This window comes from Portunus trituberculatus, chromosome 18 (assembly GCF_017591435.1).
Source record: "Portunus trituberculatus isolate SZX2019 chromosome 18, ASM1759143v1, whole genome shotgun sequence".
NCBI lineage: Eukaryota > Metazoa > Arthropoda > Malacostraca > Decapoda > Portunidae > Portunus > Portunus trituberculatus.
The window spans coordinates 8,317,211-8,343,565 of record NC_059272.1 but is presented as its reverse complement, the minus strand read 5'-3'; the positions used below and the strand labels follow the sequence as shown (position 1 = coordinate 8,343,565).

Below are 26,355 nucleotides of genomic sequence, written 5' to 3'. Positions count from 1 at the left end.
AGAATACAAGTGCTTCAATAACTCCCCAAAAATGAGCAGATGAGCGGTAGCAGAAGGGTTCGGCCCAAAAGATCAGAGGAGTGTGAGCGGAGCTTAATTTTGAGAGCACTTGCCCATCTCTGCCATTAAGTGAATTCGTTTGTTTGATCTGTTCCAAATTCATTTACTGAAAGATTTTGGTGTGTGTAAAGACTCACACAGCTTTCTTTTTGTGTTTGCCTTCCTCTTTTACAGTTTATGAGTATGTGCTGTACACTGTATATTATTATTATAGTACTCTTGATCAATCAACCTCTTAATTGTACAAGTAAAACAAAGGATAATAAAGTAAATTTTATTATTGACAAAAATAATGCACCTTCCTAGCATTTGTCACTTTGAAGGGCAATCATATCAGTTACAAACATAACAAGATGAACAATGAGTGGCAGGACTGGAAGGCAAGACCTCGCCATTCTCACAACCCTGGTGAAAATTGTACAGCAAAACTGCACAGGAAAAGTGTTTTATATGAGAGAGAGAGAGAGAGAGAGAGAGAGAGAGAGAGAGAGAGAGAGAGAGAGAGAGAGAGAGAATATCTTACATCAATATTTGTTTATTAATAAGGAACAGAGAAGTGTTTTAATCATGTAACTTTGGAATATGTGGTACACAGGCTGACACTGTCTCTCAACAAGTATTACATGGGAAGTATTTTTAATTTTTGTTAAACTGTTTGATCAACATAAATTTGGCATTAAATTATATGTCAAAATTATAGTGGCAGGACAGTTGAGGCTCAAAAATGGGGATGGTACTTTAGTAAGGGCAATGCTTTCTGTGTAGTACAGACTTTTAGTGCAGTACTTGACAAGTGTTATGCCATGTGACATATAACATTTGTCACCAACAATTTGAAAATGCTACATAATATATTTTGTTGTCTTGTAGATTAACAATAATCTTTTCTTAATCTTATAATGAATAATTGATATTTATGAAAAATAGCAAATAAAATCTTGATTGCATGGATGCAAAGCAATTCAAGATTTATTTTCATTGTATTACACTCTTGTCACTTCCATGCTACAATCATACACAATTTACATTGAAAGGGAGCATGTAATACAAAACACCACCCAGGCATTACAAAAGACAGACCAAACCTATGTTGCTATCTAATGTGCAAAAATCAGTATAACAAAATAAGAAAATATACAAGGACATTGAGGTCATGGTATATTAATATTCCAAAGATATTGTGAAGATCCTGAGTACATAGTGGGTGGGTTGTGGGGGGGAGCTTGTGTTGAGGTGTGGTTAGGTGGTAATAATCAAGTCTTCTGACCTTTTGGAATACCAGTCTCTCAGCACCTATACAACAGGTGTATTGATGCCAGACCTCATGTGAGGGAAGCCCAAACACCACCACATTCTAATATCATGATCAGCAGCAGTAATGCAATTATTAGAAATGTGTTTATACTTAACAAACTATATATCATTATGTTCCATTCTTGTACTTCACATCAGATTGCACAATGACCACCTAAAGTTTAAAGATAATAACAATGTTAAGTCATTACAATGATAGAAAAAAAAGGCATTATTCCATCCACAATGACTTATTATCACAAAGTATATGACCAATACATTTATATATTTTTATGTAAATAGAATTGATAATTCAATATCAGTTTTATGCACTTATATGAAATGGTGAAAGATGAAAAGTACTGGCCTAAAAAACAAACATTATTTACACTGGATGGCAGTTGAGAAATAAAACTCATATATTTCTCATTGCTTTGGAAAGCACAAGTGTAACCTTCATACTACTGGAAGGGCACTTAAATGCTTACATGCATGCTATGACAAAATAAATGAGTGTTTGTTGTCTCTATGTCAAGGACTTCACATCTAATGTGCCTATTTACGTCTGATTTTCACTCAGAAATTTCATCACATCAAAATCTTGAGGACTCAACTCTGCTCTCATCCTGATCTCTTCTAGGGTATAGTCCCGCAGCAGCTCTCCATTCTCAAACACAGGAACTAGTAGATTCTGAAAAAAAAGCACAAAATAGTCAGTCATAACCACAAAATTATTGCTAAAATATTGTCAAATTAGTATGGACCTTCTCTTTTCTTGCAATGTGCCATATCAGACATCAATACAGTCACTAATATATAATTAAGGAATACATTCATCTGTGCAAACATTGCCAGTGCATTATTATGCAAATATTGTGCTACAGGTGCAATCTGTGCAAAGATTAAGGAGACAGTGATTAGAAAAGACTTAGATTATCTTAACTAAGTCATATAAATATTTAGGAATGCATAACTAAAGTGCTATACATTACATTATCTTCAATTTTTAATGAATTTCAAACAGAATAAGGCTCTGAAGAATTGCAGCATAAATCTATTAATTTATCAATATAAAAAGCTGACATCTCTACTGAAATCCTGGAGATAACCTCAACATCCACATTGACAAGCATTTCCATAATACATCTTATCTCTTAGACCTCCAGGAAGAGAGAAGACCAATCCTCACTGCACACACAACTCAAGGGCTAATAGTTGTGCAGCAATTTCTCCCTTAGAACCTGATAGCAGAATTATCTCAACTGCTTCATAACCCATCCATCCCCTTCCCTGCTTCTCACCTAATAAGCTGATGGGAAAAAGATGCACAACCTCCCATTAAACCTGTTCTAGCTCTTGAAATTGTCTTCATTCATACTTTTGCAAGTGTAACACTGTTTTCTTAAGAACATAAGAAAAGAGGAAAATTGCAAGAGGCTGCCAGGCCTACACATAGCAGTCCCTGTATGATTGAAGCTACCTAATTCCATCTATCATCCCCATCCATAAACTTATCTAATCTTCTTTTAAAGCTGGCTACTGACTCAGCCCAGACTACATGACCACTGAGTCTGTTCCATTCATTAATCACTCTGTTCGAAAACCAGTTTCTTCCTATTTCTCTCCTAAACTTGATTCAAGTTTAAACCCATTATTTCTGGTTCTGTCCCTGCTACTAATCCTAAGAACTTTGTTCATGTCCCCTTTGTTAAAACCTTTCTTATATCCCATTCATGCCTAGTTGTCTTTTTGTTCCACATACATGTGGTTACTGCCTCTAGCATTCTCTTCACATTGTCCATCTATTCCATTTCTATCTATTTCTAATTTTCTTTTTTCACATGAGATCTATCTATATAACTTTTTTTTCACCACTCACTCTTGTTCCTTTCTCTCCTTAGTCCCTAAGCCATCACCACACTTCTACTCAGCTCTCTTCTCATACCAGTTCTTCACACTTATATGAATTTCTTTTGATTCATAAGTGTTACTCTTTATTTCTTTCTCATAAATGTTATTGACATTACTTATTCAACAATCATATTAAATTTGTGCAGAGGTAGAAAAAGAAAAAGAAAAGTCAATCAAATAGCTGCAGTGATGTCTGTGAGAAGCACTAGATGTGGAATTCTCTATCATGTGTAGGCAGATGAATATATTGGCCCACCTTGTCATGGTCATTAGGCTGGGAGACCACCGGTTCTATGATGATAGGTGGGGGTGAGAGAGAGTGAGAGTACTGGTAATGACTTATAGATAGCTGTGCAGGGTAGGAGACAGAGGAAGTAGGGGGCCCTGTCCTACTCTGGGAATGGACCTGGGCATTGGGTACACCTTTTTGCTGCCTGCTATGAGGGCTCAACAATGTGGAGGTGAAGTAAGACCTCTCTCTTTGTTTGGTTTGGTTTTGTGAAAGTTCTATACTCTCTTCATGTCTTTTTAATGCTTTAAGGTAAGAAAAAGGGTTAAAAGCAGACAAGAAATCTGGATATATTACATGACCACTAAGATTTTCACAAGACTGATAAGAAGCAAGTTTCAAAGGGGGAACACCTGGTGGTCTCCCCTGTGATAGAAATGGGCAGTAGTGAGCTTCCTTAGTGATGAGCTTGTGTATAATCTCGCAGACACACGGAGCCTGTTCCCAACACAGGAAACAAGTCATTAACTAAAAAAGCATGTATAAAGTGATAACTAAACACTAAAATATTTAATTAATTGTGATCTACAACTTTTAAATGTTAATAAACATTTGTTATTACTATAAAATCAAAATATGTAATACTGCAATACTTGAGCCATGTGGGAGTTATAGTACTGTAATAATTTCATATAGCTACTTATCATCTATCTGTCAATATCATAAATCTATCTGACACCAAATCAATGATTTACATATTACACCTTCAACAATACTTCAATTATTTCCTTCCTTTGACATAGTATAAAATTACCTCATACTTTAGTCATATATCATGATTCTTAGCATTTAGTTCTAGCATGATATGTTGCTCTTCCTCACCATAATAATTTTGAAATTTTAAATTGTGATCTTTGTTTTATATGTTTTCTTTTAAGCATATGGATTTTATTGACTTTCCAGTCAGAAGTCTAGAGGTGTCTGAAAAAAAACAAATAAATAAAAATAAATAAATAAAAAAATCTGAGTACAGGCTATTCTGACAAACAAGAGAATGAAGTAATGGAGATCCTCACTGTAAAATACAGCACAGTAAAATACATGCAAGCATACACTTGCACTTTGCCCACATGTCCATGTGCTAACACATATACATACACAGACACAAATTTGTTTGAAAAGGTAATGAGCATAACCAAGAGATACATGCTGAGTCTCTCACCAGCTTAGGATCTGCTTCCTCTGCCCTGACTGTAGAAAAGGAGCCATCAGCAGTGTGAATGAGTGAGAGACGGCCCTTCTTGCTAGTCTTGCCTGGATCTGTCACAGGCTGCTTGAACACATCCACTCCCTCACCATTGATCACTGCATGACTACATTTATAAGCACACTTCTGTGTGTCTCGATTTACCTGCAGCAAGGATAAAAAGAAGGACAAACACTTAATTTATGTTTGTGTAATAAATGGACTAAGTGTTATTTTCTACAAAAGTTTAATGAATAGTACAATTACTGAAGTGAAATGTGCAAAACTGAGGCTATGCAAAAACTATGACACTCTTTTTGAAGACAGCTCTGTACTGATTGCAGAGTGAAAGGAATTTGAAAAAAATTATTAAAGCGATGGAAATTCTATGTGACCTAAAGGTATATAATGGAGAGAGAGAGAGAGAGAGAGAGAGAGAGAGAGAGAGAGAGAGAGAGAGAGAGAGAGAGAGAGAGAGAGAGAGAGAGAGAGAGAGAGAGAGAGAGAGAGAGAGTTGGGCAATCAATTTAGAAGTTCTACACAAAAAAAATATTATTTCTTAGTTTAGTGTAAGCAAGAAATGAGATATATAGAAATGGCTTTGCAAGAAGGAAAAGGAAAGAGGTGTGAGAAATGTCAGAACACAAGCCTGTTGTACCTTTTGGAGGAGTGCACCTCCACTGCCAAAGCTAACATTAGCAGCTGACCATCCATGTTGCTTCAGGTGTTCCAGAATAGTGGCTGTCAAATGTCACATTCATTACTATTTCAAATACATTTTTCTTTTTGCAAGAAATATTATTGAGAATCATAATAATAAAGATTATAATTAATGATCAGATCAGAGAATGATGGAAAATGCCTTTTACAAGTAACATTCAAGCTCTTGATAAAAAAAAAAAAAAATATATATATATATATATATATATATATATATATATATATATATATATATATATATATATATATATATATATATATATATATATATATATATATATCCCATAATTATAAGTGTTCAAAACTTTTTAAAGCAATGTATGTTCACTCATTAGTCTTTCTTTAATTCTGTAAGGATTACTAATCTCAACTAACACAAATGACTTACTATGATAGTTTTCCTGCATATCTTGAGGACTAGAGTAGAATATAAAATGTCAATTCAGTTCATAATGATAATTTTGTAACATACCAATCATTCTGTAAGATATTCCATCCCCCTGGATCACTTTGAGGTATGGAGGAAGCATCTTGAATCCTTTCTTATTTGTTGTGACTCCAAATGCTTTACCAAGGATTTGTAAACACTGAAATTACAAATAACATGAAAAAATGAAATATACTAATTGCAAATAAAGAAAAATTGACATGCTGAAATTACCCTGCAAATTAGTGGAAAAAAGACCAACACACACACACACACACACACACCATGTAGTGTAGTGGTTAGCATGCTCTGCTCACAACCGAAAAAGCCTGGGTTCAAGGCATGGTGGGGCAAATGGGCCAGCCTCTTTAATGTGTAGCCCCTGTTCACCTAGCAGCAAGTATGGGATGCAACTCGAGGGGTTGTGGCCTCACTTTCTTGGTGTGTGAAGTGTGTTATGGTCTCAGTCCTATCCAAAGATCAGTCTATGAGCTCTGAGCTCGCTCCGAAATGGGAAAGGCTGGCTGGGTAACCAGCAGGCGACTGTGGTGAATTACACACACTATGTTACTATTCGAGGGTGATAGATGTAATACAGGAAAGAGATGGTTGGGCTGATGGAATATATCTGGATTTAAAAAAGGCCTTTGATAAGGTACCACACCAGAGACTGATCTGGAAACTTGAAATGGTAGGAGGAGTGCATGGCAGTTTACTAAAATGGATGGAAGACTTTTGGTAGGAAGAGAAATGAGAACAATAATTAAGGACAGACCATCAGAATGGGGATTGGTGGAGAGTGGAGTTCCACAGGGATCAGTGTTGGCACCAGTAATGTTCGCAGTCTACATAAATGACATGGTGGATGGGGTGTCCAGTTATGTGAGCCTATTTGCAGGCGATGCAAAATTGTTAAGAAAAGTGAGATGTGACAAAGATTGCGAACTACTCCAGGAAGACTTGGACAGAATATGGAAATGGAGCTGTACATGGCAAATGGAGTTCAACACGACAAAATGCAAGAAAATAGAGTTTGGCAAGAGTGAAAGAAGAATCAGGAGTATGTACAAGATAGGAAATGAAGACATAAAACCAGTCATGAAGAAAAAGACCTTGGGGTGACAATTACCAATGACCTATCGCCAGAGAGACATATAAACAAAATAATTGGAGAAGTATTGAACTTATTGAGGAACATAAGAGTGGCGTTCAGATATCTAGATGAAGAAATGATGAAGAAAATAATTACTGCAATGATAAGACCGAGGCTTGAATATGCAACAATACAGTGGGCTCGAACTTAAAGAAACACATAAGGAAACTAGAGAAAGTACAGAGGGCTGCAACGAAAATGGTGCCTGACTTAAGAGATTTGACTTATGAAGACAGACTGAAAAGAATGCAACTTCCAACCCTGGAAAACAGAAGAAAGGGAGACCTGATAGCAATATACAGAGTGATGATTGGCATGGAAAAAATGGATAGGGAAGATCTGTGTATGTGGAATGGAAGAATGTCGAGAGGGCATGGGAAAAAACTAAAATGGCCACTTATAGGAGAGATGTGAAATACACACACACACACACACACACACACACACACACACACACACACACACAAAAGCCATGTCATGGAAATGGGAAAGAGTGAAAGATGACCTGTGGGAATCTATAAGATGGGAGATGGAGTAGAACTGGAGAAAGTTAAAAAGGAAAAGGACTTAGGAGTGACGATGGAAGAAAACAATCAACCAGTAAGCCATATTGACAGAATTTTAGAGAAACATATAATTTGCTAAGGAATATTGGAATAGCATTTCACTACATGGACAAAGAAATTATGAAGAAATTGATAAGTACTATAATAAGACCCAGACTGGAATATGCAGGAGTAGTGTGGACCCCTCATTAAAAAGAAACACATAAGGAAATTGGAGAGACTACAAAAAATGCCTACAAGAATGATTCCAAAATTTGAAGGGATGACATATGAGGAGAGACTAAAGGCTATGGATCTACCAACCCTGGAACAAAGAAGGGAGAGAGGAGACCTGATACAAGTTTTGTAAATTGATCAACGGAATGGACCAAGTGGATAATGAGAAACTGATCCTGAGAGAAGAATATGACATCCGAAGCACAAGATCACATAGTAAAAAGCTGAGAAAAGGAAGATGTCTGAGAGATGTTAAAAAATATAGTTTCCTGCAAAGATGTATTGAGACGTGGAACAGTTTAAATGAAGAAGTAGTGTCTGCAACGAGTGTGCATACTTTTAAAGTAAGATTGGATAAGTGTAGATATGGAGACGAGGCCACACAAGCATAAAGCCCAGGCCCTGTAAAACTACAACTAGGTAAATACACACACACACACCTGAGCTCGCTCGGTAATGGGGAAGACTGGCTGGGTGACCAGCAGGCGACCAAGGTGAAAAATCACACACACACACACACACACACACACACATATGATAAACTAGCAAAATGGATGGAAAATTACTTAATGGGAAGAGAAATGAGAACAGTGGTGAGAGGAAAGAAGTCCGAGTGGAAGAAGGTAACCAGTGGAGTTCCACAAGGGTCAGTGCTGGGTCCCATCATGTTTTTGATTTATGTTAATGATATGCCAGTAGGAATTGACAGTTATATGAACATGTTTGCGGATGATACTAAAATTATGAGGAGAGTAAAGAATGTGGAAGATTGTAAAAAGTTACAGGAAGATCTTGATAAAATATATGAGTGGAGTAAAGAGTGACAGATGGAATTTAATATAGACAAGACCCATGTTATGAAAATGGGAAGAAGTAGATACAGACCATCATGTTTTTGATTTATGTTAATGATATGCCAGTAGGAATTGACAGTTATATGAACATGTTTGCGGATGATACTAAAATTATGAGGAGAGTAAAGAATGTGGAAGATTGTAAAAAGTTACAGGAAGATCTTGATAAAATATATGAGTGGAGTAAAGAGTGACAGATGGAATTTAATATAGACAAGACCCATGTTATGAAAATGGGAAGAAGTAGATACAGACCAAACTGGGATTACAGACTGGGTGATGAGAAAATTGAAGAGACCAATGAGGAGAAAGACTTAGGAGTAACCTTGCAAAACACTTTGTCACCGGAGAAACACATTAACAAGATTTTTTGGAAAACATACAACATGCTTCAAAATATTGGCCTTGCATTCCACTACCTAGATGAAGGAATGATGAAGAAGATATTATGTACCTTAATAAGACCCCAGCTAGAATATGCAGCATGTGTCTGGTCACCGCATATGAAGAAAAATGTGAAGAAGGTAGAAAGGGTACAAAGGCTGGCAACAAGGATGGTACCAGGACTCAGGGAGTTAGACTATGAGGAAAGACTGAGGAAGCTGGGGCTGACCACATTAGAAGAGAGAAGAACAAGAGGAGACATGATAACTATGTATAAATTGGTGAACAAGATTGACATACTGGATAGAGAGTTGATAAAGGTGACCACAAGTAATTATCTCCGAGGACATGGAAAAAAGCTAATAAAGGACATCTGTCTAAATGACGTGAGAAAATACAGTTTCCCACATCGTAGCATTGATAAGTGGAATAAACTGAGCAGTCATGTCGTTGATGTGGTGTGTGTCAATCAGATGAAAGAGAGATATGACAGGAATGGACAAGGAGACAGGACACAGAGAGCTTAGCTCGGGCCCTGTAATACACAAATAGGTAAACACACACACACACACACCACGTGGAAAAGGACTAGATGTAGTATGTATAACAGAAATAAAGTTAAATAAAGGGATATATGTTTTGAGGAGTGACAGAAGAGGAAAAGCAAGAAGAGGAGTACGGATATTGGTTCAAGAGGATATATACATGGAAGAAGTACAATAAAGAGATAGACTGGAAGAGGTTTTCAGTATAACAATTAGGACCAGGGAGAGGGACAGGAGGAAAATCATAGTAACCTATATGCCACCAAAGACTAATAAATGGAAGCTTGATGTACACAAGGAAATGCAAAATGAAGTGTTGAAGTGCTTAGACAATATGCTAAGAATCACACCCAAAGATTAATAAATGGAATCTTAAAGTACAAAAGGAAATGCAAAATTAAGTGTTGAAGTGTTTGGACAATATGTTAAGAACTAACAGAAAAGAGCTATTTATGGAAGATCTAAATTGCAAACTTGTTAATTGGGAGGAAATGGAATTAAATTGTTACTCTGGATGATGGGGGCAAAAAGTGCTACAACTGGCAATGGTAAACACAATGGACCAACAGGTGAAGGAATATACAATGTATAGAAGAACAATCAGTGTTGGATCTGATATTCATGAAAAAACCAGAGCCTTGTCGATCCAACCATCAAACAACATAGCGTAATGGTAAAAAGTGATCACAGTCCTAGAAGTTGAATTGGAGGGTTAGAAAATTTAGAGATTGGATAAGGGACACAAACATGGAAGACTGAACCACATCAAGACAAAATTTTGAACGATTAAGTAGTATGTACTTTTTGGTAGTATAAATTGGAAGGAAACTGTGTAAGGAAGGACAGTTCAAGAGAAGAATGAAATATTCCTAGACAAATATAATGAGGGGCTAAAAAGGTATGTTTCAGTATATAGAGTTAAAAAGAGCAAACACATACCATAACGCTACATGTGTGAAAGCTAAGAAAAGAAAGAATGCTGCCTGGCACAAGAAATTAAGGAAGCAAAGAAATTAAGAAAATAAAAAGCATTAAAATGAGGTATAAAATGAATGTACAGTAAAACCTCAGCTCACGACTATAATTCGTTCCTAAATCCTGTTCATCACCCGATTTGTTCGTCCCCTGAATCAATTTTTCCCATAAGAATGTATTGAAATACCATTAATCCGTTAGGTACCAAAAAAAAAAAAAAAAATCATACTTTTGTCCATAAAACCCATTCAAAATAGACCTTTAATGTATGCATGACTTGAATGAAATAATTATAAAAAGCCTAAATTGTTTTACTTACCTAAATGCTATCAAAATGATAATAAAATTAATGAAAAAGAAAAGGTTATTTACTTGAGAGACTGGACGTTGATGGCATGATGGAATGGAAGGAGAGGAGGAAGACAGACAAGATCCGAGAAGACAGTCATGAGAGAGGACTTTGGATGTGCGCAGCGTGCCAGAGCTACACAACAGCTGTGTAACGTCACAAGTCAGTGCCGCTATGCCCAGGAAAAACCGGAGAAAGTCGTGGTGGCACGGAGATTATGTTATGTGATATTTTTCGTATGTTCCTGTTTCTATTTTCTTTTGTGCTTATGTTTTGTTTTGTTAAACGGCTCGCCTGCCAGCGAGCCGTTTAACCGCGTTCGTCCCCTGGGTTGATATAGTGACAAATTTTTTGGTCATCTCCCGAATTGTTCGTCCTTAGAGACGTTCGTCAAGCGAGGTTTTACTGTATCAGAATAAGGAAGGAGGAGGAAAGAAAGTTTGAAAGGGATGTCATAGAAAGATGTGGAGAGGAATCCAAACTATTCTACAAGTATATAAATGGAAAAATGATGAACAGAGAGACCATCACCAAGTTAATTAAGAGAAAGGGTATATGAAATGGGAAGAAATGAGTGAACTGGTGAATGAGAGCTTTAGATCAGTAGTTAATGTAGAAGAAGATTTCATGGAACCAAATGATGAAGTGATGCAGGAAGGGTTACGAAATGTTATGGTGTATAAACAGGAAATTAACAAATTACTAGAAAAGCTGGATGTAAGAAAAGAAATGGAGACAGATGGAGTGCCAGAATGAATACTGAGAAAATGTAGAGAACAATTAGTAGACCCAATTTGGGATGTGATCATTAACTCATTAACAGGAGGGAAGGTACCAAGGGAATGGAAAACAGCAAATATAATCCCAATATACAAAAGAGGGAAAAAGAACTGAACCCTTGAATTATAGGCCTGTGTCATTGACTAGCATTGTGGGAACTATGAAATTAATTAAAAAAAAATAGCTTGATTATCTTTAGGAAAATAAAATCACAAACGACTCCCAATTTGAATTTAGATAAGGAAGATCATGTATAACAAATCTAATAAGTTTCTATGCATGGTTACATATGAGGTACAAGGGAGAGATGGATGGGTGGACACAGTGTATTTAGATATTAAAAAGGTTTTTGACAGAGTACCTCATAGAAGAGTCCTATGGAAAATAGAACATATAGGAGTACAAGGAAGTATCTTAAGTTGGATGAAAGACTACTAAACAGAAAGAGAAATGAGGACAGTAATAAGAGAGATCCTATCAATCTGGAGCACAGTAACTAGTAACATACCACAGAGGTCATTGCTGACACAAATATGTTTCTAATATATATCAATGACATGCAGGAGAACCTGAGTAGAGTTTGCAGATGATGAGAAACTCTTGAAAGTAATAAGGAATAGTGAGGATTGTATGGAATTGTAGAGATATCAATAAGATCTGAGAATGGAGTCAAAAGTGGAAATTGGAATTTAATTCCAAAAAAAATGTCTTGTGATGAAAATGGGTAAAAGTAATAGAAGACCTATGTGGAAGTACAAAATGGGAGAAGAGGTTATAATGAAAAAGGAAGAAAAGGACCTGGGAGTGATTATACAAGACACCAAGATCCCTGAAAGATACATAAATGGGTTATTTCCTTCAACATATGAGATGCTATCAAATATCAGGGTGGCATTTTTAACTAATACATGGACAAGAGTATGATGAAAAAGATCATAACCATGATGATAATACCTAGACTTGAATATGCAGCAGTGGTGTGGTAACCACACATGCAAAAGGACATCAAGAAGCTAGAAAGAATGCAAAGGACAGCCACAAAGATGGTGCCAGAAATAAAGGACCTTCCCTATGAAAATAGAGTAAGGGAAATGGAACTACCAACTTTGAAGGATATACGTGAGAGAGGAGATCTAATAACAATATATAAGATTGTGAACAGTATAGAAAAGATAGATAGACAAGACCTGGTATCACTGACTGAAGATGAAGATGGACAGATAAGAGGACACTCCAAGATCAGGAAAAGTCAATGTCTGAGAAACATTAAAAAGTTCAGTTTTCAAAATAGGATGGTGGACATCTGGAAAAGCTTGAAAAAATTAGATTGTAACAGCAGAAAGTGTGTATAAATTTAAGAAAAAGTTGGATAAAATTAGATATAAAGATACGTCACTATGAACCCTACTGAAACCCTGTAAAACCCTGTAATATAGAACTAGTTAACACACACACACACACACACACAGATAGGGAGGGGATATAGGAAGGAGACTGACATGGATGGTATTGAGTGGTATTGAGAAAATAGGTTTGGCTTAATTGACACATCATGACTTCTGGCATATAATATCTCTTTATTAAAATCAAATGAGCTTAGTTGAATAAATAAATAAAAAAAAACAAATCTACCTCTTTTTCTTCTAAACCAATTTTTCTTAACCCTACTTTTAGTTCTTTTAAAAGCCAGTTTGTACTCTGAAAACTGGACATCATTACCACAAAATATACTGAACAGTGGTTCTGAAGCTTCATCAGAGTTCTAATGAGAAAATTTCTTTAGTAATGCACTACACTAATTGATTCACTAATGATTTTGCCAATAGAATGTTCTTTGATTTCTCTTCGATTTTTTTTTCTCCATCAGCCCAAAGACTTCTAGAAAAAAAAAATAAATAAAAAAAAAAAATAAATAAATACATAAATAAAAAAAAAATAAATGAATAAATAAAAAAAAGTAAATAAAAAAAAATAAAAAATACGAAGATATATTAAGAAATTCGTCAGACCACAGAGCACAATAATTAAAGACATACAAACACAATGCTAGGCTAAACGCCTCCCTCACCTTGAGTACCACGGCTGGAGGATCTCCACTGTCTGGTCTCACTATCAGAGTTCCTCCAGTCTTGCCTCTTTTAATAATTAAATCTCGCAGTTCTTCTCCCCAGATCTTTTCACAGCAATTCCAAATGTCATATGAATCACTTACACAAGCAACAATACCTGGAAAATTTTAGAAGATTGGTGTTCATGAAAACCTTTTCAATATTATAGTTATATAAACTTTAAGGAAATTTCATAACAGGTGTCACTTGAGAGCCCTTGAGCTGCAGACCATATCTATAATAGCATCATTAATCCTGACACCTTTCTTTTATGTAACATCACTCTTGCAGCTCTACATGGTATTCCAGTTCCTTAGATTTACACCTGTTTTTAAAAGTTCTTATACAATAGTAGGCAGCAGTGTGTGAGTAGATGAGTAAAGACAATTACAAAAGCATACACAGGGATAATTTTTTGTTCATGTTATCTCCAAGAGAAAAAAGCTTTTGTGAGTTAATATATACTAGTAATCTGTAAATAAGAAAACCAAGAAATAAACTTCAGAATGAATGACCTAACTTCAATGCACAAGGTTAATGTATTGAATGACTGTACATCAATTATCTAGCACACAAATGCCACGCATCATCATTTGTTAAGTATTTACATTGGTTGAGAACTTTCTTTTTTCAATCATATAAACTTTTGGCTGGTTAAGGGATGGTAGTGATTTGTATTCTGAAACATGGTTAACTCTATATACCTAACCATATTGGTACTCAAATGAAAATATTTAGAATTAGCATTAAGAAAACAATAGTGAATGAACACTGCAAGCTTTCCATTATGCAGGCATGAAATATTCAAGTTCACAGCCATGGCAACTTTTATATAAGATATAAGAAACATAGGGAACAAATAACTCAACATAACACCCATGAATGGGATACATTACACTTACCTTCAGGGAAAGACTCCAGCATATTGCGACAGGCATCAACCTCACCCTGCTGACCCCAAGTGGTGATGGTGGAGTGTTCAGAGGCAGGGATGGAGAAACCTGCCATGGGACACTGGTAAAACTTTCTGAGCAGAGACAATGCTGCTACAGTGTCTGTTCCCTGAGAGACAAAAACATTTTTAGAAATTATCAGGTTAACAAATTATGTATAAACATGCATTATTTACAAACATAGATTTGCCTCAAGAAATTCATATACATATTTTATGTATACTTGATATTTAACATTTTTGACAATGTACAGGAAATACCTTTAATTAGTATGATTGTAAAGTAGTGATAATGATAGTGGCCAGTACTGTAAGATGTTGGTGCTGGAATAGTTTCAGGGCCCCACCCCTCCAGTCAGTCAGTAAAGAGGGAGAGACCCTGTAAGTTATGGGCACCACCCTACATGATATAATTCTAATGCCTCATAAAGACCCTATAGGCCCCAGTGCAATGCATCATCTGAACCCCCTCTCTGGCCTGTTATTGGAAAAAAAAAATTGCTGCTCATTTACCTGAAAGTTGACCAGATGAGCTGCACCTCCAAGAGCTGCACTCTCCACAGAGGTTGATCCTCGGTACCCAAAGTCATGTAACTATTGGGAGAAATTTTTGTTTTGCAAATATAAATAGTTTTCAGGGGTGTTGGAGATGTAAATCATTTGAAAACTGACAAGGATAAGTTATTAGAAAAAGAAAAATACAGTATATATAGTACTATATTCAAATACATGTTAGAACTTTATTTATATCAAATTTTTCTTTTATTTTAGTGAAGAACACACTACAAGACAAAAGTAATTGTTAGCTTACAGAAAAAGGCAAGGGATCCAAATTTTCATGAGTTTCTTTAAGGTAGTGGTGCAGCACTTGTTTCTGAATGCGCGAGTTTGTTGCCACAGTCAGTGGATACCATACTTGCACGAAGATTGTCTGTAAACATTGCTATACATTAAATACTTCCTAATTTAAGAAATTCATAGTATAGAATAGAAATTTATAGTAAATTCATAGTAAAAATGAGAAGTCTAGGTATGATGCCATTTTCCATACATTTCAAGTTACAATGAATCATTTGCATAGTTCAGCATAGACACCATTCAAATCTGAGATTAGTATTTCCCACCTCAAAGAAGTTTGTGATCCAGGGCACCATGGGGTCTGTGTTCTCAACGGTGAAGAGTACATTCTTGGTGGGCACAACACTCCCTTCAGGCACAGCACACACCCGGATAGGTAACCGCCCACCATGCCTCTAGAGAACCAAACAGAAGATATCACTATTCTGCATCCATCACATATCTGTATACATAAAGATACATACATTAGAACTGGCATAACACTCCCTTCAGGCACAGCACACACCCAGATAGGTAACCGCCCACCATGCTTCTAGAGAACCAAACCGAAGATATCACTATTCTGCATCCATCACATATCTGTATACATAAAGATACACACATTATAACTATGTGCATCCATAAATGTGTATCCGTCCAGTCTCATGGACAAACAAGACCGACTGATAACAGAGAACACAGCCCTGAAATTGAGAGTAGCTGAATGTGAGAAAGTCAGTGTAATAAACCAGGAATTGAAAGAGGAGATTCAGGAAATAAGGAAGCAAAATGACATTCTAAAAACCACATGCCAAAATTATGAAAGCTCTTTATAGAGGTTGCAGGCTAAAGTGCAGGACAGGATTACAGACAGGGCAGAAGGTGGTCTAGGTGATAACAAGCTGAAAGAACTAAGAAATGAATGGAAACAAGAGCAAGAAGAGGAAAATGTCAAATTTTCAGAAGTGAGACAAATTCAGGAGAACACGAAAGTCGCTGTAATAGAAGTTATCAAGGAAAAGAACGATTTGGTACGGGATGCAGTGGACAAGAAAAAAAGCTTCGTGATTTATGGGATGAAGGAAAAGAAAAATCCAAATAAATTCACAAGAGAACATGAAGAAAGGGAAATGGTCAAAACTGTAATCAAACAAGTACAAGACAGCACACAAGAATTTGACCAGGAGGTGGAGGAAGTGATTAGGCTGGAAAGATATAGTGAAGGGGGTAGGAGACCAATGAAGGTGAAAATGAGATCTTTAAATGACTGTAGAGGAAATTATGGCTAGAAAAGGGAAGCTGGCCGATAATGTTGATCACAAGGAAATATGGATAAAAAGAGATATGAACTTAGAGGAAAGGGAAAAGGAGAAAGTGCTAAGAAGTGAAGCTAAGGAAAAAAAAAACGAGAAAAGGACAGAGATAGAGAAGAAGAATTTTACTGGAGGGTTCTGGATATGAGACTAAAGAAGTGGTACCTAAGGAAAAAAGAGGAGGTCGTGGAGGAGGCAATAAATTAAGAGTGAGTTATACTAACACAGATGGGTTGTTATCAAGCACATTAGAAGTTCGGGATTATTTGAAGGAGAAAAAACCGAATGTAATGTGTATCGTTGAAACAAACTGAAAAAAAAAAAAAAAAGAGATCCATGTCAACTTTAAAGAGGAGGGATATAATACCTGGAGGAGGGACAGGAAAGATAAAGGGGGAGGAGGAGTGCTAATAATGAATCGTGATAATATACGTGTGGAGGATGTGCAATATAGTGAGGACAAAGTGGAAGTAATGGGAGTAACAATCAGAACAGAAGATTTGAAGAAAAGAAAAATTATAGTTACATATGTTCCACCAAAGACTAATACATGGGGATCAGAAGAGCATAAAGATATGCAAAGAGAGGTGATAAAGTGCCTAGATAACATGATAAGAAGAGATAGAAGAATACTCTTAGTTGGAGACTTTAACTGTAAAAAATAAACTGGAGAGATGGAAGTAATGGATAATGCTGGGCAGTGGAGTGAGAAAGTGTTACAGTTGACTATGGTTAATACAATGGACCAGTGGGTGGAGGAGTCAACAAGGTACAGGGGAAGAAGAACCATCGTTGCTTGACCTAGTTTTCACAAAGAAACCAGAGTCCCCTCCAATCATACAATACCTTAGTCCAATGGGGAAAAGTGATCATGTGACATTAGAGATGCAAATGCAGGAGGAAGATGAGATAAGTTACAGAGAGGACTATAAAGGAGAGAGATTAAATTATGCAAGAGCAGATTTTGAAAAATTAAGGATTTATTTTGCTGATATTGAGTGGAGTAATATTATGTGCAGAAAGACTGTACAAGAGAAATATGATATATTCTTACAGAAATACAATGAAGGAGTAAAAAAGTTTGTTCCTGTTTATAGAGTTCAGAAAAAATACATGCTTGGTACAATGCTAGATGCATACAAGCAAAAAAGGCAAAAGATAAAGCGTGGAAGAAACTCTTAAAGCAGGGAAATGACTATAACAGACAGCAGTACAAAGATGCTAGAAATGAATATATTAGAGTAAGGAGAGAGGAAGAAAGAAAGTTTGAGAAAGATGTAGTGGATAAAAGCAAAGATGAACCCAAACTTTTCTACAAGTTTATAAATGGCAAAACAAAGAATAAGGAAACAATTGAGAAAATAATTAAAGAAGGGAAGACATACCAAACAGAGAAGGAAATGTGTGAAATAATGAATGAGAGCTTCAAAACGGTATTCACTGCAGATGATTTCACAGAACCTAATAGGACATTGGATTGCCAAGGATTACAGGAGATTGCAGTGCACAAAGAGGATATTGGAAGATTACTGGATAAGTTGGAAGTCAGAAAAGCAATGGGGCCAGATGGTGTATCAGGCTGGGTGTTAAAAGAATGTAAAGAGCAATTACTGGATCCAATTTGGGAAATAATTAAAAGTTCAATAAATGAAGGGAAAGTTCCACTAGAGTGGAAGAGAGCCAATGTAATACCGATATTTAAAGGAGGAAAGGCAACTGAACCACTAAACTACAGACCAGTGTCACTTACAAGTGTCGTAGGAAGTTATGTGAAATAATTATCAAAGAAAAATGGGTTAAATTTCTAGAAGAGGAGCAAGTCATATCGAACAGACAATTTGGGTTCAGGACAGGGCGGTCATGTGTATCAAACTTATTAAGCTTCTACTCGAGTTATTGCAGGACTTGAAAACAGAGATGGATGGGTAGACACAGTATACCTGGACATTAAAAAGGCTTTTGATAAAGTCCTCATGGAAGACTTCTTTGGAAACTAGAGAACATAGGAGGACTGTGGAACCTTGCTCGAATGGACAAGAGATTATTTGAAGGATAGGAAATGAGAACTGTGATCAGAGATACATACTCATCTTGGGGTAAAGTAACTAGCGGAGTGCCACAAGGGTCAGTGTTAGCCCCCATTATGTTTCAAGTTTATGTAAACGACATTCACATTGGGATAAACAGTTATATAAATTTATTCGCTGATGATGCAAAGTTGCTAAGAGTTATCAAAACCAGAGAGGACTGTCTGCTGTTGCAGGAAGATTTAAACAAGATCTATGAATGGAGCAAGAAGTGGAAATTGGAGTTTAATGCCAAGAAATGTCACATAATGGAACTAGGAAAGAGTAAGAGAAGACCAGTATGGAACTATTTGATGGGAGAGGAGCAAATAATGAAGACTAAAGAGGAAAAAGATCTTGGAGTGATCATACAAGAAAATCTGAGCCCTGATAAACACATAAGCAAGATATTTGGACTATCATATAAGATGTTGACTAATATAAGAGTGGCATTTCATTACATGGATAAAGATATGATGAAAAAATCATCACAAGCATGATACGCCCAAGGCTGGAATATGCAGCAGTGGTATGGTCTCCGAGCTCTAAAAAGGATATAAGAAAATTGGAAAGGATACAGAAGATTGCTACAAAGATGGTGCCGGAATTAAAGGACCTCACATATGAAGAACGACTGAAGGAAATGGGACTGCCAACCTTACAAGATAGAAGAGAACGGGGACCTAATAACAATGTATAAGATAGTAAATGATGTTGAAAAGATAGACAAAGAAGACCTGGTGCTGTTGACAGAAGAAGATGGAAGGACAAGAGGACATGAAAAGAAGATCAGGATGAGGCAGTGTGTGAAGGATATTGAAAATACAGTTTTCCACACAGAACGGTGGAAAAATGGAATGCATTGGATAATGGAATTGTCACAGCACATAGTGTGCATAACTTTAAAGAAAAACTAGATAAATGGAGATATGGAGACAGGACACTATGAGCCCCGCTCAAACCCTGTACAATACAACTACAATAGGTATGGAGACAGGACAGCATGAGCATTGCTAAAACCTAACTAGGTAAATACACACACACACACACACACACACACACACAGTCTCCCTCCATAACAAGCTGGAAGACTTCTTTCCCTACACAACTAATCAATAAACATAATAGGCTAATGCTTCTACTGAGCAGGAGTGAACATGAAAGGAATTGCTGTCCAGTTTTTTTTAATAATGACCCATCTAATGCTCTTATGTAATTAGTCTTATATAACTGCCTCCATTGTCTATTGACTCAAAACTTAAAGCTGTTCTGGATCAATCTTAAAGTTACCTTTGTCAAGGTTGATAAAAATGTGCATAATGAACAGGAGGCAAAGGTTGGAGAGAGAGAGAGAGAGAGAGAGAGAGAGAGAGAGAGAGAGAGAGAGAGAGAGAGAGAGAGAGAGAGAGAGAGAGAGAGAGAGAGAGAGTGTGTGTGAGTTGTGTGAGTCTCAACTCTTGCATATAGCCTCAAATGGTGGGGCGTACATGAGGGCATTCTAACACGCCTACCATCCCTGCCACTTTTGTTCATTAACTGCTAAACGGTTGTAGATAAAGTACGAACTGAATCAAATAAAAGGAAGAAAATGTATTCACAATAAAATGTACATGATAGGTTACAAATTAATATAAAATAATAGACTGGCATCAAAGAAGATAAATATTGAAACCAAAAACTGGTAGACATAGTACAAGAAAAAAGAAAACTAAACAAAGAGAAACAAGCTGCTCAAAACTTAAGATATAAAAACAACACACCACCAGTCCACCAATTTGCCAAAGTAACATTTTATCCCAATTAAGGAATCCTGTGTTTAAATAATAAATGAACCACTAATATATCCACCATATGACTTTTCAACTGATTGATTCTGCACTGAGGAAGACACACTACCATATTATCTCCTCCGACAAAGTAAATCTCTCTACTGATGAGGGGCAGCCATGCAAATCTAACATCAGGTGTGGCTGGCTGTTATTAGAAATGTGTGTGTTGAGTGATAAACCAGACTCACAGAGCAGGGGGGGAGGGGGAAAGAATGGTACGCTGGAGACTGGGGCGATCCACATGACACCTGCAGCACCACTCCCTTGTAATCAGCTAAGGCATTTTTCCTGTTGAATTGCAAAGTGCACTGGAATGATCTTCACATTTCTTATTTTGAAAAGTTCCATGTGGGTATTTTTTCAGACCAGGATTACCTCAGTGATGATGAATTGCTCTGTAACCTGTGATTATGAAGGCCAGAGTGTACTTTTTTTTAACTCATTCAGTGATGATGGTAATTTCAAAATGTGGGGCCTCTTCTGCTATTAAGTATTTAACCTTACCAAGCTAATCTCATAATTGTAGTGTGTTGGCTCCTTGTGCACTGTGCTACTGCTACATCAATTAAGAGGGTCAAGCAGATTTACACACACACACACACACACACACACACACACACACACACACACACACACACACACACACACACACACACACACACACACACACACACACACACACACACACACACACACACACACACACACACACACACACACACATGTACACAGGTATTCAGACACAAAAAAGAATAAAGCCATAGTAAGTTACACCTTCATCACAATCATGCAAGGTCAGTGAGCATGCAACAGGCAGCAGACTTTTCAAGCTTAAGAAACTAAAACCACTGAAAAATATACCAATATTGTTTTTGTTTCCTAAAACATTTCATAATTCTTCTATTAAGTTAAAAGTAATAATTATCAGCTGTATCAAAATTTTAATATGATAAGTGGATTGGCAATAAGAAGCTTAGCAAATATTAATGCATCTTGCATCCCCTTTATGTATTCAAATAATTGATGTAATATGAGTGCAGGTGTGTGTGTGTGTGTGTGTGTGTGTGTGTGTGTGTGTGTATTTACCTAATTGTATTTACCTAATTGTAACATACGGGAAAAGAGCTATGCTCGTGTTGTCCCGTCTCCATATCTATTAATGTCCAGCTTTTTCTTAAAATCATGAATATTCCTTGCGTTGACCACTTCCACGTCTAAACTATTCCATGCTTCCACCCTTCTATGAGGGAAGCTATATTTTTTCACATCTCTCCTATAAGTGGCCATTTTAGTTTTTTCCCATGCCCTCTCGACATTCTTCCATTCCACATACACAGATCTTCCCTATCCATTTTTCCATGCCAATCATCACTCTGTATATTGCTATCAGGTCTCCTTTCTCTTCTGTTTTCCAGGGTTGGAAGTTGCATTCTTTTCAGTCTGTCTTCATAAGTCAAATCTCTTAAGTCAGGCACCATTTTCGTTGCAGCCCTCTGTACTTTCTCTAGTTTCCTTATGTGTTTCTTTAAGTTCGGAGCCCACTGTATTGTTGCATATTCAAGCCTCGGTCTTATCATTGCAGTAATTATTTTCTTCATCATTTTTTCATCTAGATATACGAACGCCACTCTTATGTTCCTCAATAAGTTCAATACTTCTCCAATTATTTTGTTTATATGTCTCTCTGGCGATAGGTCATTGGTAATGTGTGTGTGTGTGTGTGTGTGTGTGTGTGTGTGTGTGTGTGTGTGTGTGTCCATCCATTACAATGATGACTGGCAACAGGAAACACAACGAGCATGGTGGAGCTAGGTGATGGTTCACAGATCAATACAAGTCTCCCTACTAAGACCTTCACACACCTTACTTTTTGCCTGTGTTTGTCTGTTGTACTCTCTCTCTCTCTCTCTCTCTCTCTCTCTCTCTCTCTCTCTCTCTCTCTCTCTCTCTCTCTCTCTCTCTCTCTCTCTCTCTCTCTCTCTCTCTCTCTCTCTCTCTCTCTCTCTCTCTCTCTCTCTCTCTCTCTCTTCCAAGCTAAAAATGCATAAAAATGATGATTTTGAAGTTTAGATATCTCACAACTTTATGTAGACCTTAATTTTCATACCTTAATAGAAGTATAAGAACCAAACAGAATGTGATTCTACCTTATATTATTTGCTTGACTTGTTTGGTACAATGAGATTAAACCCACACACCTCCAAAATGTAATTCCAACCCTCCTCATTGAAGATATCATCTCTGTCCCTCATGTGGACTTTGATTAGCTCTTTGGCTTCTTGAATCATCTCCTTGGTCAGCACAGGACCCTGAAGCCATCTCTTGAGAATGTACTGGAGCCCAAAGAACACTGTGTAGGGGAACCTGATGAGGAAGGTTGAAGATGGAATCAGTAAATTACTACACACTTATTAGTAAGTTATGACCAGTTTATGCAGCTGGTATTGGGATTATATGAAGCCAAGTATAATTATCCAAATATCTGATAATAGAACATACCTGCCTCCCCGAGACTCAAAGTAAGAGTAGATGGAGGTGGTGCCCGGGGGATACTGGCAATGGTGGGTGACCTGCCCAAGGTGAAGAGAGAAAGTTTGTTGGTCATGACAAATCTTGCCAGTGTGACTATTATCTATGTAAATTAACTTGAATACTGGTAATTTTTAACAGTTTCTTCTTTTACATTAGTGACTCAGCAGCTAGGCAGCAAATCATCACTCTTATATATTCTTGGGTAATTTAGTAATTACAATACTTGTGCTTCATTCCATGTCAAAATGCTGGAAATTATTATTATTATTATCTAAACTATATATGAAATATTAGTAATAAGAGGAACACTAATGAAAGCAGGAAATGTAGAGGGTAGATAATAGTACCAGAAAATACTGAACTACTACTACTGTTGTTGTTGTTGCTATGCTGCTGTTCCTACAACTGCTACTGTTAATACAACTACTACTACATATGCATTGTACAGAAATGCATGATAGTGGTGATTTTAAGGTCTTGATATTTCAGAACTTTATAGAAACTTTAATTTCACATCCTAGTTAAAACAGAAGTAGTATGAGAACCAATCAGAATTAATCAAGCTATAAATATGTATACAATAGATCATTGTTAGATAGAGTACTACAGTACTAAAGTAGTCTGCTATCTAACCATCATCACTTGTTACTTGTACTAAGTTGCAGAACATGTATTGAGCCAGCACACATTAAGTGTGGTTAGTGGCATAGTAGATTTTACAATACTTCTGTTGAGTGAGAAACTTTTCAATACTATCAAGTCTTAGCAGTGACTGTGTGTTCCTGGTGAGTGTCATGACTCACAGATGCAGTGATGTGCAGTGTTATGCTAGACTTGTCAAAAACATAATTTTTTTTTTTTATGGAATTATTCTATCTGTAATTTAGAAACTATCTTTGTAAGTACTACATTAAAAATACTAAAAGAGAGAATTATATCAAACAATAGTAATACCAGCTAATGGTTGCCTGAGGATAGAGACTAAAAAAATGTGGCTGTAATTAGGTACCTATCTCCTTTCTCTGGTATATACCAAGGTATGTACTTGAAACCACATTAAAGTTTGAATACAAACTAGAACTAAACAATGAATATGTACTATATCTTCAGAATCGCTAATAATTAACAAGCATAAACATAGCTTTGCTTGTGAAACATTGATTGGTGCTGAGACAAGGTTTTCACTCTCAGTGAGACTTTTTATACAGGATATTATTAAATCTATCAAAATTATATAGCATTATACATATGTGTTTCAAGTATGTATGATGGATAATTCTGAAGGATGAATATGATTTTATAAGATGACAATAGAATAAAAATAAAAATACATAAAATAAAGTAAATGAATATCAAGAATTACAGAATATGATGATAAAGCAACTTTTGTTACATTTAATCATCCAGATAAAAATCTTATTAAAATTTCTAAGGCTACACAGGAGAGAGAGAGAGAGAGAGAGAGAGAGAGAGAGAGAGAGAGAGAGAGAGAGAGAGAGAGAGAGAGAGAGAGAGAGAGAGACTACTGATAAGGTTACAACAGTAGATTTCCTACTTCAGAGCAAGATAAGCACATAAAAAAGGTAAATAAGTAAAGGAAAAATAAAACAAAAATAATACAAACAACATGATGGTATTAGTGAATGTCATGACAGGCTAATCTCCCTTCAAATGAGGGACAGGTTAAAAGGTAGACAAGTATGCCAAGAAATAGGAACCAGTCTGGTAGGACCAGAACATGTATTCTTAACTATAAATCAAAGAATGATCCCATGACAGCTATCATACAGCAAGTTCCATTCCTCAAGACCTACATTTCAATACCATAAGCATAAGGTAACCATATATATATATATATATATATATATATATATATATATATATATATATATATATATATATATATATATATATATATATATATATATATATATATATATATATATATATATATATATATATATATATATATATATATATATATATATATATATATATATATAGGGTATTTAGGTAGTTTATCACAGAACAAATTAAAAGTCTACACTGCAATTTATCCTGTAAGTGATGGCTTCATTGATATAAAACTAACATTCAATGAATTACTATCTAGAAAATCATTAAAGTTCTACTACTTTAATGACATGAGGGCAAAAGGTGTACACCACTAGTCACATCATGCAACTTGTTCAGGTTCATGACGCGTTCTGACGTGCCACGGTACACACTGGTAGGCAAGGGGGCATGGTTGGCTGGGCATAATGCCCTGCTGAACCCTGTGTGCCCTTCCTCTGACCCCACCAATCATTAATAATTTCCCAGCGAAGAAACTCTTTTACGTCATTCTAGTCATGAAAAATACATAACTAGTACTAACACCACCAGAAATTATCAACTTTAGCATGTATAACAGCAGTGACAGTAATAATACTACAACCACTGGCCTATACTCCTGATAACAGCTATAATATTATTTAGCAGTACACAATCTCTCTTCTAGGAGCAATATGGTTGCGTAAAAAGAGCTCAGGAGAAAGTGAGGGATAGTTCTTACCTTGTATGAGTCAGCCAGGAGGATGATATTGTCCACAACACCTCCCTCCATTGCTCCGTTGGTTATACTGAGGTGAGGGAGGTCATGCATGCAATATATTATTTAAAATTGAAAGCGAAGGTGATACATGGCAACGATAGGTTAAGTTGCCAGCTGTAAGTGGAGTGTGCTCCTGTAGGTTGTAGTGTAGTAGTGACTAGTGAGAGTGCTAGTGTGGAGGCGATGAGTGGAGTCGGTGTAGTTCAGATGGAATGTAGAAACGACTGTGTAATCTGTAATGCATGGATGACGAGAGAGAGAGAGAGAGAGAGAGAGAGAGAGAGTCACAGGGAAAGATAATGAGAAGGGCTGGCGAGCTTTTTGGCAACTCCCTAAGAAATTTATGCTTTAATCTTGCTATTCGGTGACCTAACATGGCTTATAATGTAGAAGGCTGGCAGCGGCGTTGGTTTTTAC

General features: G+C 36.4%; 1 protein-coding gene across 1 annotated transcript; it reads right to left on the bottom strand.

Moving 5' to 3' along the window:
- Positions 1–320: 320 nt before the first annotated feature.
- On the bottom strand, positions 321–26,091 carry LOC123505669 (nicotinamide phosphoribosyltransferase-like). Its single transcript, XM_045257300.1, has 12 exons — positions 25,900–26,091; positions 23,313–23,383; positions 23,012–23,177; positions 15,893–16,021; positions 15,580–15,699; positions 15,282–15,362; positions 14,719–14,878; positions 13,777–13,934; positions 5,932–6,046; positions 5,398–5,480; positions 4,716–4,904; positions 321–2,044 (listed from the first exon to the last, which is right to left on the bottom strand). Exons 1-12 carry the CDS (start codon positions 25,987–25,989, stop codon positions 1,913–1,915), a joined length of 1,494 nt encoding a protein of 497 aa, XP_045113235.1. The 5' UTR covers positions 25,990–26,091; the 3' UTR covers positions 321–1,912.
- Positions 26,092–26,355: the final 264 nt, after the last annotated feature.